The sequence below is a fragment of the Accipiter gentilis genome, chromosome 28, assembly GCF_929443795.1.
Source record: "Accipiter gentilis chromosome 28, bAccGen1.1, whole genome shotgun sequence".
Taxonomy (NCBI): domain Eukaryota; kingdom Metazoa; phylum Chordata; class Aves; order Accipitriformes; family Accipitridae; genus Astur; species Astur gentilis.
The window spans coordinates 9,716,976-9,733,477 of NC_064907.1; the positions used below are offsets into that span (position 1 = coordinate 9,716,976).

Below are 16,502 nucleotides of genomic sequence, written 5' to 3' on the forward strand. Positions count from 1 at the left end.
GAGGGAAGGCACCTAAGATTTTTAATGCCTGTATCCTAATAAAGTGAAACATGACACTCCTTTAAGAAGTCCTAAGCAGGAGACTGGATTCATTCTCAGCAATGAAGAGCAAACCATATACTCCTCCCCTGTGGCACCTCCATAATTCCTTCCAAGTAAGTCTTTAGTTAAAATGAATGTCGATATACATAAAATTAACATCAAATAAGATCTTCCAAACTTCCAATTTCTTTGAAAATTACTATTTAAATATCAGTAAGGTTATAGCTGGCACATGCCAATTAGCTTATAGACCCCTCTTAAAATACTCTCATGTTACTTAAAGAATTGATTACCGTAACATGTTTCTACATGCCCCAAAGCCTTTTATCTCTGCTCTGGTCAGCATAGAATAGGTTTGGTCACTTAACAACAACTAAATCAAAAAATGTTAACTTTTTATTTTGAACATGGCAGAACAAAACCACTTAAAAATATACAACCTCAGAATATTTCCAAATAACACTTCCAAATTCAGCTAGAAAAAAAACAAATGAAAAAACTTCAAATACAACATTGTCTTATCTCCAAAACACATGTGCATAAGCTACTTAGAAAATTGAGTTGAACCACCTTCTCCATATCAACATATGATACTCTCTGTATTGCTAACTATTCTTGCCTTCACGTAACACGTAGAGCGCAGTATATTGTTCCACTCATTTTGGAGTAACCCCTGCTGAAGACTCCGTCTTGAGAATCAGTGAATGAATTATTTTATCCCTCTTGCTTCCAGGGAGAATAACTGTTGAGATCTATAGTAACTGCAACAGGAATTCCCCAATATAGTTGCACTGCATTGTCCTAAAATACTTAAGTATTTCTATGGCTTTTCTAGCTGGTTTAAAAAAAACCAACATTGTCTGGGCCTCAAAACAATCACCTGAACTAAGTCTGTGTTATCAGAGTGCAAAAGTCGAACATATACCTGCTTTCAGGTATATATTCATTTATCATCTTCCCAAGCAGACAAATAATTAAAAATACATAAAGTAAATGCTACAAATAAGTTACTGAATAATTCCATTTATTATTACTACAGATTTTGGAAGATAAATTTTTTAAAAAACGACATTAATGTTGGAAAATTTTCAGCAACATCATGCTGCAGGTGAAAAGTATGAGAAACCAAAGGACATTGAAAAATTTAATCATAGTATTATTTTAAACTGTTTACCCACTACACAAAAGTTGGTTCTGATTTTGAAATGCTTATTGAAGGTGTCAAATGAAAAGTCAGACCATGGTAACTTTAAATTAGACTACAATAAAGTATCTGATGAAAGAAATCCCGATTTTCCAATTTAATTTAAATAACCCATAATACTATAAATTTTCCCTACGTCAGCCAGCAGACATAAGAAGCGAAGTACTGGGGAAGTTCATCAGAAAAAACAAATAAGAAACGAGGAAACTGTTCAAAAGTGGGCAAGCAGTAATTAATAAATAAATAAATAAATAAAGCCCACAAACAAACAGCCAGGTAGCAGTACCCAAAGGAAGTATGATAAAAGAAGCTTTCTAGATATTATTTGTACTGAGTTTGTTTTTTTTTTTTAATCGGTGAAAATGTAGAAGGCTCCAATAATTCATGCAGTAGGAAATATCTAAATCTCGCTTACTAAACAGATTGGAATTACTACTAGTTATATTAATGCTGCACTGATTCCATACCTTGGAGGACCGAAAACAGAATGCTGTAGATTTTACATCTGCTTTCTCTTTGTCTGTAAGAAGAAGACTCTTGTCATCCAGGAGACTTAAATATTTTCCTGTTGTTATATGTCTTAGTCTGAATGGCTGTCCCCATCTGATGTGGCTGCCACTCCACCTAGGAAAGTTCAAAGGAAACGTTTTTGTTTTTTAAAATAAAACATAGTTTTTTACTACTGGCAAAAATATTTTAAAGTACATTATATTACCAACTAGTTGGTAAAAGGGTAAAATGCTAAATGTTGGATTACCAGTAAGAAAATGGCTACTTTGTGGTTACCTCCTACAAAACCATTCTAATAAATAATCTTAACCTCTTCCTTTACACATGCTGCCTTGGTTCAGACTGAATTCTTCTTGAGAGAAGATACAGACCACCCACAGAAAAGGAGGCTTATGCCATACGCAAATGCTTAGATCTGCCAGGTCCTTCTCCAACATTTCATCTACCAGCAGCCAGGTTTGTTCGCTCTCCCAGAGCACTCTACTTTCAGCAGTCAGCATATTTTAGGTACACTTTAAATAGTGTGCAAAAAATAAAATAGCCAAATAAATAAATAAATAAATAAACCCCCTCCTAAAATAAGTTTTAAAAATGATTAAGCAAAGACTGGCCCAGATTCTTCATATTCTATGGGAGGAAATGAAGGAAGAAAGGCAAAGATTTTCTATCTAAGCTCCCTAAGAACTTCTCAAGTTGAAATATAGGTTGTAGGTTTCTAACTTCTTGCCTTAAACTGAAAAGTCAGCTCTTCTGTTCTTCCTGATTAACTCCTGAAGATAAGCTTCTGTAGGGGTTACTAAGGAGGATGTATTTCACAAAGCCATTTCAGAAGGCTTCTTGAATATTCCTTAGACTGGAAAATTGCCACAGGATGTTTTCCTGGACCTTCACGAAACTTTCTTCAGTCTTACATCTTCAAAAGTTTACACTTTAGATGTATGTGCGCACTGCTTTTTGGAGAGGAAATCCTATATTTATTTTGTGTTTGCAAAATGCCCATCATAATAGAGTTACGACACACTGCCAAGGTTCTGATGTGCCTCCACAAATACTAGTAATTGCCTATGCTTACTCTGGCTTCCAGTAGCTTAAAATTATCAACAGATGTTCACTTAACATCAATGAAATATACAAACACATCCTTATGAACTTAACCTGATTATGAACTTACTCCCACATGAGAATTCTTTATTTGTTTTGGGTTTGTGTGGCAAGGTTTTGGTAGCCACACAAACCCAATACAGTATTACTGCATCTTCTCACTTGCATTTAAAGTAATTCCAGGTACAGCATTTAAAAACATAAAAAGTTTTTATGCAAATGTTTTGTATATATTCATGTACCAGTCTGAAAATCCCCCCTTAAGTTAGCACTTACACAGGTTTAAGTCATTTTCGTTTTCCTTGACACATACATGTAGCAGATCAAAGCACTTCTACCTAATCAATATAAATATCCATTTGTTTAAGCTTGTCTTCTTAAGAGTTGGCCATACTGTACACAGAGTATGCCAAACCGATTTGGCAGACATTTTTAAAGTGCAGGAGTTTTTAAAATGCAAGAGCAATACCTGGCTTCTGTTTTGTAACAGGATTTATTACAACTCACTAATTAAACTCCTAAACCTTTTTAGTTATTGGTTTTAAAGAGGCCAAAAAAACGAAAAGGTTTTCCCTTCAACTGTTTTCTTTTGTAAACTAAATAGTCTCTTCTGTTTAATTCGAGGGGAGAGGACTTTGGGGAGGAAGGAAATATGGAAGCTTTGTGTCTCAGACACGCATTTCTTTTTTTCTGTTCAGCAAAATCAGTATACTCCACAAAAGCACATCTACGTATCAGTGTACTAGCACAACTTCTGCTTCTCAGTTAAGTAAAATGTCAGGTCATGAATCTCAGCTATTGTATTCCTGGGTCTGGTAAAACACATCAGCTCTGCACCTTTCATATTATGGGCCGTGCTGGGGAGCTGCCTTTTCCCTAGTTTGATTCGATTTTCTCTTGGACCCAGGAGCTATGGACCGTAAGAAAAAGAAAATAATAAATGTAGTGCAATTGAGCCATGCCCCTAGTTCATGCCTGCAGGATAGGAAAAAGGACAATTCATGTTCACTTACAAGAAAGGCCTTTTGAGCAGAAAGTATCTTGTGAAGCCATTTCTGACTACTACAAATTCTTTTCTGCAATGTGAGAATATGATCCCTATCACCTTTTGGGAAAGGAAGCAACGCTGAGCAATAGTATGTGGTGTCCCATGGCAGGGCATCCCAAAAGGCAGTCTGCATGTGCAGGCAATTTTTGTGAGAGTTCTCCCCCAATGAGGAGAGTTCAGGAACAATGATTCCTTCAAAATCATATAAAATTAATAGAATTAATATTATCTGCAGTCATTCTGGAAGGACTAGAACTGATGGAGGACTTCAGGCATGCAAATACTAACTTATAAATTGAAGCATTTGCATGAATAGTAATATGCCTGCAATTCAGCAATCAATGTACATAGTTATTACGGTATCATACAGGAAAACAGGGAGGGTGAAGGACTTGTAGGAGAGAGTGTTGTTCTTGGGATTTCATTTGGGGTTTTTTTCTTGGTAAGAAAGTCATGTTCCTTAAGAAGAAAGATTACTGTTGCCTTCGCTTAGTTGTTTTGACAGTTCTTACAATTTCTTGCAGTCGTGTATGTTCAAATGTTTACACTTCAAAAGTTTGTACACAATGCCTGTCAAAGTGATATATAAGACAGCTGTAACGGAAACCTGTAATTTCTCACATCCCCACGTTGCTCCAGTACCACTGCTTATTAGGGAAGTACATGCAATGAGGAAAATAAAAAGCCAGAGATCCTTCCACAGTTTCATCATTTTCACTCAAGCACTCTCAAGGTCAACTTTAGTCCAAAGCAAAAATCTTACTGCCCTACCAATGACATTTAACATCATCCTATTAAATAAAATGCACACAGAGAAAACAGCATCATTAGAATGTAACCTTTCGCTAAGCTGCCCTGATTTAATCTCTAAAAAGCAATAATTCATTAGTCACTAGAAATTTTACCACAAGTACATACTGTAATACAATTTAAGTGCCATTTTACAATGCAATTGCCTTAACAAACAAGGCACAATTCCTTACTATCATTCCAACACTTCCAACAATGCAAGGCAGCATTTTTGCCATTAAAGACTTCCCAATGGCTTAAACAAGTTAGGGGGTGGCACACAAATTATTATTTTTAAGGCAAAGAGTTTTTCATGAAAGTTACATAGAGCAATTTTCGAAGATTATTTTAGCATTATCAGTCTGGTTTTATAGTTATCAACCCAATTTTACAGGAACACTCTTACTATACAAAAAGTGCCCTGCCAAATGGACTTCTCTTTCTGAGAGATTTTACTTACGCAACTCTTAGAGTCTCTAGTCGCCAAAGGGAACGAGCATGAATTGACACAGCACCGCCTTCATAATGAACAGTTCTGAAAATCAAGCAAAGGCACAGACTAAATGCTCAGCTCTCTTGGAAGAATTCATCATATTCATTTGTTCATTTAACTGCATCTCATAATTATTGCAACTGTCAGATTCAAAGGTTATCAGATTCAAAACCAGCTCTTATCAATTAAGAGTTTCAGACTTAGTTACTCAAATTTTGTTTTAATTGTCTTTAGCATCATTATTGTGATATTCACAACAACAAGATTTATACAGTGTTTGCTCAGACCTCTTTCTTAGTGTTTTAAGGATAGAGAATCCAGGAGAAAAAAAATTCAAAAAAATCCATAGCCTGAATTACAGTATTTCTAGATTCTAACAAAAAACAAATATCAAATTATGATAAAGATTTGTGGTCACTGCATACATCTCACAGGTCAGGTTATTTTTTCTCAGAGCTTATACTATTAAAATAACCATGCAACTTATTGCATTGAATTATGAAAATTCACTTATTATCATAGCACCTGAAGTTTCACAACCACACTGATACACTCTTAACACATCTCAGATGTTAACAGCTTTCTATTTCCAAATTTTAATATGTAAAGACTCCTCTAGTTCCTGCATATATCCAGAATCTAAGTGCTTTTAAAAAACAGTCAATTAAGCCTAAAAAAAGGTTGGGAGGTTTTTTTCTCCATTATTCTAAATACAGATAAGTGACCTATATTGGATCCAAGAAATTGTTTAGATTTATGGTCACCAAAAGCCCCGAGTAGATAACCTGGCTTCTTTTCAAAGTAAACACTAAGAATGTGGTGAGTATTAAGCACTGCCACTCTAGATTTAGGCAGCCGTCCTTTGGACTGCTTCCTGCCTGCACCTTTATTTCTGCCCTAAGACAGTGCCAGAATTTAAAAACCTAGGCCTTTCCTTTGGGAAAATGAATGAAGGAGTCACTTATGCAAAGGGGTGCTGTCACTATGCTTATCAGATCAAGTATGTCAGGGAACACTGCCAAAGAATGACCTAGTTGCATGGATCCTGGAAGAGCTCATGAATTGAGTAAATGTTGTGATCTTCAGCCAAGATCAGGCACTGCCAAAAATAGCCAGAGGCATAACTTTAGGGGATATTAATATTGAAATTGTAGGCATTTCCAATTGTTTGTTAGAAGCAATTTTTTGAGGACCACAGGTTTGGAATCAGGTACCTAGTACCTACTAGGCTTTAGCTTCCAAAGTCCTCCTTTGGATGTAATACAGAGGAACTGCATGATTAGCACAGAGGAAAACCCAACATTGAAAGAGATGGTTCAAAACCAAAACAAATAGTGAGTTAGAATATAATTCTCAGTACTGTTAACAATAGATGAAACTACAGATGTGCTAAAAATCATCTTGGAATATGCTAAAAAGTATTGCCATGGTTTAATCCCAGCCAGCAACTAAGCACCACTCAGCTGCTCTCTCACTCCCCCCCACCCAGTGGAATGGGAAGGAGAATTGAAAAGAAGTAGTAAAACTCGGGGGTTGAGATAAGAACGGATTAATAACTAAAGTAAAATTAAATACAATAATAATAATAGTAGTGGTAATGAAAAGGAAGATAAAACAAAAAAAAAGAGAGAGAAAAAAAACAAACAAGAGAAGACAAGTGATGCACAATACACTTGCTCACCACTCCCTGACCGATGCCCAAGCAGCAATCCACTCCTCCTGGCCAACTCCCCCTGGTTTATATACTGAGTATGATGTTCTATGGTATGGAATATCCCTGTGGCTAGTTTGGGTCAGCTGTCCTGGCCATGCTCCCTCCCAGCTTCTTGTGCACCTCCTTGCTGGCAGAGCATGGGGAACTGAAAAATCCTTAACTTCAGATTAGCAACAACTAAAACATCAGCATGTTATCAACATTATTCTCACACTAAATCCAAAACATACTGTACCAGCTACTAAGAAGAAAATTAACTCTACCCCAGCTGCAACCAGGACAAGTATTAAGGAAATAAACACTCCCAGACATTGCAAAAGAATGAAGACAAATTATACAGGAGAAAAAAAGGGTAAAAGTATATTTTTTATATAATAGATTTTATATATATCTAAATATATATATTAATATATATTTAGATACATATATCTATCTAAAATAAATATTCCACACTACAATTACAGAACCACTCACACTGAATATTCATGACCCATGTATAAACAGAAACGCTGGCACATGCTCCATGTACCAAAAAAAAGTTATAGGTACATATATAAACATGTACAAAATCGTCCCCTTGTCCTTATATCCTGTATTTTCTCCATGTATTATCTTAGACATTTGGTGCAATGGTTGTGGTGCTAGGAGCAGCTGAGAGGTATTAGTAAGTCTTTCCTATCTCTCTCACAGAAAGGAATGAAATTCAATCTTATTTTTTTATTGAAATCGACCTTTATTAGTACAGTAAAATGCAAATGCTAAACAATCTTGCATTCAGCTGCTTCTCTGTTCAGACACTGTCTCTTCTCTTCAGGCATTTGTTCAAATTTTTGTTCTGCAACTCATAGACTGGGTTTATGTTGTAACATCTAAACAATAACAGATCAAATGCCCCATGAGTAACATCTAAACAATAACAGATCAAATGCCCCCCTGGTTGGTTGGGTTGAGTTGGGGGTGGGTTGTTTGTTTAGGGGGTTCGGGGGTGGGGGAATGTTTGGGGGCTTTTTTAAAAGTCAAAACATTCTGATTACATCCTGGCTTATTTCAGTATAAACCTCACTGACAAAAATGCATTTGGAGTTCTTGCTACAAAATTTAACAATTTTATTCAGCAGTTTTCAAGTCATTAAATATATGAGAAATTAGGTCAAAGCAAAAGCTTAAATTAATCAGAATATTTCATTTTTAAGTTGGTACCTTGTTACTTTTCAGGGATGGAGTTCTTTCTTACAGTGGAAACCCAGAAGCTGTCACCAGTTTCTCAGTCTGAGTACACTTTTGAAGGTAGCTTTGGATTACATGTAGCAGTTGGGTCAGTGTAATTTTAAACACATTAAAAAAACCTCCCATTGTGAACTTAAAAGAATGGCTTGTAATGGGTGAAGTAGTTTTCTTTTATGTGACTGTCCATCCATTATTTCCTTTTTCTGTTCTTTCAAAGGGGAGCTATCAGTCTTGGAATGGTCATGTAAGATGAGAAAATTATAGTAAGAAAGAAATCCTAAATAAAAACGTGCAATTTGTTTACCAAAGGACATAAAAAGATCCTGGGATTGTCTCTTATTTCCATATGAATGAATGGATACAGTAGCAACAGAGGGACTGAAGGCATAAAGACAGTGATAGCACTTTAGGGACAAAAGTCAAAAAGGCAGCAGCAAACCCTCAGGAAAAGAGTAAGAGACAGCAGTCCAGAGGGGGACTGAGAAAGAGCTGGGGACTGAAGGGCTAGGGATCAAGGATCCCAACAGGGAAGCAAAAGAAGAAGCCCAGAGACTGGGGTCATGGATAGAGCAGCAAGACTTTTGTATGGGCAGGAAAAAAGGTATGTGCTACAAAAAAAAAAAGGTTGCACAAAGCACTGGAATAGGGTGTAAGCTCTTGTGTCTTTAGCTAGATATCGTCTTCCCTACAGAAAAGATGGCAACGAAAAGGTGGCTTTGAATAAAAGATATCTCATCTTCATTGAAAGACAAGTCTCTTTGCCTTTACCATAAAAGTACGCATAATAACCATTGTCCCAGAGCAACTGAATAAATTCATAACTCAAACCATCTTATATGTTTTTATTCTAAGAAATCTAAAGTTCATTTTTAACTTCTTTTGTGAAAATAAATGTAGTAAACCTCTCTGAGATTGCTCACACCAGCTTCCTTAGTACTTGTTCTATATAAAAAAGTTATTTGATAGGATGCACCTCATTTCTTTTTATATATTCTTGACAACAGTTCAGTGCTGAAAAAGAAGTATGACTTATAACATTTTAATCCTTCCTGAAACTCACACTGGTACACCATATCAGATACTGGTATTACTAGGTCAATGAAACATTGCTAATGACGTATGAATAACCCACAAAAATTCTCTGACTATCAAAGAGTTACTACAGATTTACATTGATAGGATGGAAAAAAAAATAATTTTGAGTTGCAAGGTGCACAGAAGATGCACATTACTTCCCAAACAGTAGAGAAAACCTGCGCATTACAAAACCTTATTATGAAATCATGAGTAATGTAAATGTGTGAGGAAAGTACAAAAAGCAGCAGAAAAAGAGAGGTCAACAAGAGCTATGATGAGTGTTAGTCTTCGCCTAGAAAGCTTGGGATACTACATTATATCTTCTGAGCCATGCCCATAACACTACTTCTTGATGTGGTTTTTTTCCTATTCTTTCCAAAGCACTTTATCTGCATATTTTACACTTATGGAATAAGGCTATTAACCACTTCTATTTCAGATGAAAATACCTATAAGGAATTCAGAACCTTTGAGAATTTCCAATTCATCTTTATAGTTAAACCTTGATCTAGTTAATTGCTTGGTGCGTGAAGTCATTTTTCGTCCGACCTATGCCCCTAAGTAACTTTACAACATTACCCTTTCCCTGACTCTGTGCTTAACCTCTCGAATTCCCCTTCACACCAGGAGTTGAGGAGAGCTGGAACCTGCCGCCGGGTGTCTCTCCCAGCGCCGGGGCGGTGATTCCAGCACCACGGACAGCGCTGCGCCCGCCCCGCGCCCCCCGCACTCCTTCCCAGCGCCCTCCTCCAGTCTTCCCAGGTGGGATGCAGAGGCAAAGCCAGGAAAAACACCAAAAAAAAAAAAAAAAAAAAAAAAAAAAAAAGCAAGCTTGGTGTCTGACTCTCTCGTCTCCAATTACGCTAATAGATTAATCACACAGGTTTAAAATAGACTACCACATATCAAACCCCCGGTGGAATCATTACTGAATTCATATTCTTATTAAGGTATTGTTGAGCGGAGAGAGGGCAATCATTGCAGTGAAATTCACTGACTACAAAGGGCATTAAATAAGGTTAAAATAAATTACATTAAATGGCAGTTTCGATACTGCTGAAGTAGTCTTTGTTCAAGAACCCCCGAGTTCTATAGCAAGGAAATAATGGAGTAAAACTCAGTAACTTGGAATGAATCAGGGTGCCATAAATATGGCATAAATAACATAACAATACTGCACCTGGATTATACACAAATTAATAAATCCCAATAAGATGTCAAAGTTCAAGTTAAAGAAATTGTTCCACTTCCTTCAATGACAGGCAAGGCTGATCTGGTTTTAAGTTGAAAAATCAGTCACTAAAGAGCTCCATGGATTTTTTCAAATCAACTGATAAAAGTACAACCGTTACTATTCAAGGCTTGTGGGTTGTTTTGGGCATGGGGGAAAAGTTATTGATTTATGCTGGGTGAAAACTTTCTGAGTTCACATTTCAGTCATAAACAATCCTTCACACGCGCCAGATCCCAGGCTTTCTGGGAAACAGCAGTCCTCACTAGTTCATAATACCACATCAAAGAGTGTATTTTACCTGTCTGAAGAGAATGGCATGGAAAGGAAAGTGAAAAGGAGCTGTGATTGGCTAAGTCACATTGATTTTGACTTTCACCGCTTTAAAAACCTGTCTATCCATTTCTGAGACTAACACAAAATGTTCAAAATAATTCACAAAAGCCTTAACGTAATATGTTTAACCCAAAGAAACTCTCAAAGGCAGCAATGACAAAACTGCTTCTGGAATGGGGCTACACATATACATTCCCTCATGAAGGCCTATTCTGACTGGGTGGTTTGAGGAATTGGAGCCTGTTCCACCTCAGGTGATACTTTGCAAAAGCCAGGAGCACTTTGCTCTGGTAATTTCTTTCTGTAATGATATATTTCTGAAGGGTCCAAATTGCACTGAAGTCATCACTTTAAAATACATATTGCAAATCAAAATGCACATTAGTTGTAATGGGAACATTCATGGCCCCCTACCACACTGGGAACTGTGAATACTCACAGCCCTACTCCTGTGTGGACTTTACGTTCTAAAATAATACGAATGATGGTGGTATAATAAAGAGCAAGCATCACAACCCAATCAAGAAAAAAAAAAAAAAAAAAAAAATTTGATTACATACTTCCACTGCTATCTGCCACTAGTTTTGGGGTACTTCTAAGGAGGAAAAAACCTCCACCAAAAACAAACACCAAACCAAACAAAAAAACAAACAAAAAAAACCCAAACTCTACAGTCATATGAAGTCCTGTATTAATAACCAGCTGATATTTTTATAGGAAAATAAAAATGACATGCATAATACAACAACGTGAAAAATGTAAAATAATTTATCTTAAATGAAGAGTAAAGATTCAGTTGTGATGGGGAAAAAAATCAGCTTGTTTATTACAATACTTTTAAAGTCTTTGCTACACAACCTGAATTTATTATGAAAATTTCTTGCAAAATTTTTTAACTGGAAGAGTGAAACAATGGTAAGCAATTTCACAGAAGCACTTCAATGTATACCTGCTCTAAATGCCAACTTCCACCATAATTAGAATAAATTTATTCATTCTTTTGATATTATAAATTCACAAGTGAAGACTCAAGACTATAATTACCAAAAAAGGATTTAAAAAAAAAAAAAAGTGTCACAATTTCAACAGGAAAAGATGCCAAATGAAAGCAAAGACCATTTCAAGGTACTTGTAATACAAACAGTGATTTAAATCTTCTGCTGGACAATTGTATACAAAACCCCACCCAAAAAAGAAGTATTAAAAATGATTAACAAATTTCTAATGTATGAAACAGGAGGAAAAGATTGGGAAAGGTGAATATGCAATCCTTTATTTCAAGATAAAAATACATAAATCAAGGAAACCCTTCTGGGTCTGTCTCATTCCCATACACACACCTGACAGACTGCTTCTATCAGCTCATATGGTGGGAGCCAGGCCACAAACCATGCGGGCAGAAAAAGGAGGAAAAGGAGTCAAGATAAACAGAGACTTCCCGCTACTGTGCTGCTGCGGAAGTTTCCCCTGGCTTTGAAGATAAACAGAATCAAAGTAACCACCAGAACTCCAAGCTGATTATACTATGCCTTCTCTTGTATATCTATACCTGTATTTTTTAATCTACCTGGAAATGCTTCTGAAATTTGAATTGAGCAGCTACAGAAACAACACTGCAAATTTAGGTCTACCTTGCTATAGATAACTAAGGCATTTTAAATAATAGAAACACAGTATAAGGATTCTATGCACAAGGCTTTAAACACAAGTCCTTAAACCAGCAACATACCTAACTGGAATGTGCGTTAAATTATATTTGATTCAATGAAATTGCACATACTTAACCAGTTGCCTGTTCCTTTTTTGCACTTTATTTGGGTCAGAGTAAGTGAAAACTGCCAGGGTCATGCCCACTCTGCCTGCGGTGTTTTAATAACAATACCACTACTTTTTTTCTACTGTAATATCAAGTAAACCAACATATTACCACAAACATCTCTATTTGCACTGCTTCCAACTGGAATGCTTTTTAACGACAAAGCAAACTAAGTCTAGCAACTTCAGGGAGAATCTACTTGAAATCGCTTCCCAAGGAAAAGTCCACATGTTTGAGTGGATAGGAGACCCCCAGCCTAGAGACTTCTGTGTGGTAAATAAGCCACTACACTTCTTAAACTTGCTTTAAGGTTTGTGATTCCAAGTAGATCTTGGGGCGGGGGGGGGGCAATATTTTGGGCAATAAATTCCTATTTTACTATTTTTCTTGAGTTACTACTTCAAGAATCTGTTTAAATTGGTTCTCTGATCTCTCTTTCACTACACAAACAGTCAAAGTAGTCTTAAACTACTTATAGTTCAGAGATGTAATCTTTGAATAATGTCTCACTGGTGTTACATCAAGAGCCAAGTATCACCACATAAAAGGCAGCATTACCAGAAACAATGCAAGATTTCTCAGCAAGTTTGACCAAATTCAGCTGGATAGCAGCAGCAGACCACTTCTCCCAGCTACCCTCTTCACTGGGAATTTAAATGCACCAAGACACAGCAGCCTTGGCAATAAGTAGCCCAGCCACTTTGCCTTTGTCCTGACCGCCGTCGTATGCCTGCAACCTGAAAAGAGGTTGTAGCCAGGTGGGTACTGGTCTCTTCTATCAGGTAACTAGGGATAGGACGAAAGGAAATGGCCTCAAGTTGAACCAGAGGAGGTTTAGATTGGGTATTAGAAAAAACTTCTTTACTGAAAGGTTTGTCAGGCATTGGAACAGGCTGCCCAGGGAAGTGGTGGAGTCACCATCCCTGGGGGTGTTCAAAAAACACATAGACATGGCACTTCAGGACATGGTTTAGTGGGCATGGTGGTGTTGGGTTGACAGTTGCACTCGATGACCTTAAAGGTCTTTTCCAACCTAAATAATTCTATGATTCTATGACCTCTTGCTGCAGGGCAGAAGGTCTGTACCGCTGAGACAACACACCACCGCTGCCTGTGGGAGGGAGGAGGCAAGGGAGGAGCCGCTGGCCGACCGGCCTGCAGCCCCCTGACAGCTCTCCTCTCCTTCCAGAATCGAGGTGGCTGTGGCCAGAAGACGGTACAGAGTGGCCTGTGCATGCAAGAACCAACGCTATGGCCATCCATTGCTGGCCAAAGGAGCCTTCTGGATCTCAGTTCTTTGGAGGGAGGGAACAAAATCATCCTCCTGAGCAGCGTCTCAGCTTGGGCACACTCCATTTGCCTGTGTCAAAAGCTGGCCCTGAACATTGCTCTTTTTCCACTGCTCATTGTGCAATTGCATCTCACCACTCAATACCAAAGTCCCTGGCCTGGGTTCAGCTGGGATAGAGTTAATTTTTACAGGAACCTGGGAGGTGGGGGCACAGCGGGGGCAGCTGACCTGGACTAGCCAAGGAGCTATTCCATACCATGTGCCATCATCCTCAGAATATAAATGGGGAGCGGGCCGGGGGGTGGTCTCTGTTTTCGGTGGGGGAAGTGGCGGAGCGTCGGGTCCCGGGTGGTGAGCAGTTGCACTGTGCATCACTCTTTTTGTATACTTTTTCATTAGTGCCGTTGTTGTTGTTGTAATCTCTTTGTGTTTGTCCCAGTAAACTGCCTTTATCTCAACCCTCGAGGTTCCAGTTTCTTTTTCTTTTTCTCTCCTCCGTCTCCTCCCCATCCCACCGGAGGGGGGCAGAGGAGTGAGCGAGCGGCTGCGTGGTCCTTTGTTACCGGCTGGGCTGAAACCACGACAGTCCCTCTTCCAAAAATACAATGATTCCACCCTACCTTCTAGTGATCATGGTAGCACAATTTAAGGACCACATGGAGGGACACACAAGCTCAACAATTAAGCAAGGAAACACAGTATACATTCAGAAAAAATGGTGAGACATGGAAGAGAATTTTATAAGCTTTTTATATGACTATTTCTGCCACTGTACTAGGCTTCTTCCAGTACAGGTTGCAATGACCTTGCCTCGGAGGAAGCTTTGTTAGGTACTGTAATCATGAAAACAGTATCTGCACTGTCACTGTATCGCAGATTTCCACTGTGCTAAATGCTGTTCCACAAAAGTAGAAACAGCTTGAGAACGTGTGTTTTATTTTGGACTTCTGGTAATCTTTGGAACATTTTTATACTCAAATTTATGTAACTGTATCAATGCTCTAAGAATAGAGAAAAACAGCAGTTATTTTTAGAAACTGCCTTGGAGGATCCTTCACATCCAAACAATTTATTCATTCCCAGGATTAGATACCAGGTGACATTATAGAATAAAACTGTTATTTTAGGACTGTCTGATCTTTTATTTATTTGAAAACACATAAAGAGGAGGCCTTTGCAGAAAAATGAAAAATGAGACAGAAGAATTAGTTAGTCACAACAGAGATGGACCTTCTTAGTGTTCCTTTACACTGCCATTCTGCAGAGAAGAGCTGCTCTTCAGGCATATGCTGGGACAAAACAAACCAAGCACAACCACAACAATATATCACCAGGCCATTTCAAAAGGCAATAAAAGGATAATATGGAATTAATATACTCCAAATATATCATACTTTACCATGCCTTATATACAAAAGTTATAGAACTTAAATTAAAATGAAAGATAAGTAATTTATCTTAAAATTTCCTACCTGCCAAAATTACCTTTATTTTTTAATATTGTTCTAGCAGCAGTTAAATACCACCCATCAAAATAAGGTATGCATACATATTGAAAACTGAAAGGAGCCACAAATTATCCTTTTAGATATTATTTTGAATAGGCAAGAGTCCTAATTAGAGATAGAAGTATAGATGTTGTAAGCAATAACTAAACTTACTAATAATTTAAGAGGGGAAAGCGTGGGGCACAGAATGATTATACCTAACTCCATAAAATTACAAGTTATCACAGATTATATTCTAGGTTTATTAATAAAAATCATGAAAAATATTTCAGAAAATCAATATATGAACTTCAGAAAAGCGGAAAATGAAAAGAATCAGATTTATTTTTATTCTGTTCGTTTATTAAAGAAAGCTCCTGAACAACAAGAAAATTTCAGAAGATCAGATCTGTTTTTTATGAGGCACTGAGAAGCAATGTTTCTCAGTATTGCTATCAGGAAATATAAAGACAAAGACATAGGTAATATTTGCTGTCAACTAGCTCTGCTTCTTTTGGGGTACTAGACAGATAGGGGAAAAGGTAGACACTGTTGAAAGAAGCATAACGGTCTGGTCTGTTCACGGCACTGGTCTGCAGCTTAAGAACTCTATTCTTCCTGTGTTATAGGACGCAAAGATGAATCATGTGAATGCACAAGCAGATCAAATGAATTTTTTCTTACTTTCAACCCTGCGCTCCTTTACTGCAACTTAAATATCACATCAGTGTTGTTTAAGAGACAGATTGTTACTGTGTTCTTAAGCATTAAGGTTCATTACCGAAGTGCTTGATCATCCTACAAATCTGCAATTACACTGCAACTACAATTTTTAAAAGGAATTTTGCAGGATTTAGACTGAGGTAAGAGCAAACACTACAGGATCCTATTTATTTATCATCTTATCTTTTCATCACTTTCAGGGTGAGGATAATAACGGCAGCAATAAACTCCAAACTGTAATGGATCTATCGCATCATAGTAACTAAAATTAAAACACTTACTGATCACATTTTAAGTCTCAGCATTTTGAAATATTTTCTGTGTTCAAAAACTATTCCCTTGTATAAATATGAGAAATAGCCAGGAAGGGTTGGTTAGCAGCTGTATAAGAAAACTCTGAAGCTTTTATCATT

General features: G+C 37.3%; 2 protein-coding genes across 5 annotated transcripts in view; both read right to left on the bottom strand.

Moving 5' to 3' along the window:
• Positions 1-16,502, bottom strand: part of RYR2 (ryanodine receptor 2) — a 452,105-nt gene that overhangs the window by 242,768 nt on the left and 192,835 nt on the right. For all 4 annotated transcript variants that reach the window (XM_049830593.1, XM_049830592.1, XM_049830591.1 and 1 more), the window contains exons 10-11: positions 5,155-5,229; positions 1,714-1,870 (exon numbers count right to left, since the gene is read on the bottom strand). In XM_049830593.1, coding sequence (XP_049686550.1) covers positions 1,714-1,870; positions 5,155-5,229 — 232 coding nt within the window. The remainder of the gene's footprint in view (positions 1-1,713; positions 1,871-5,154; positions 5,230-16,502) is intronic.
• Positions 1-16,502, bottom strand: part of ACTN2 (actinin alpha 2) — a 396,531-nt gene that overhangs the window by 12,348 nt on the left and 367,681 nt on the right. The gene's annotated exons all lie outside the window — the stretch shown is intronic.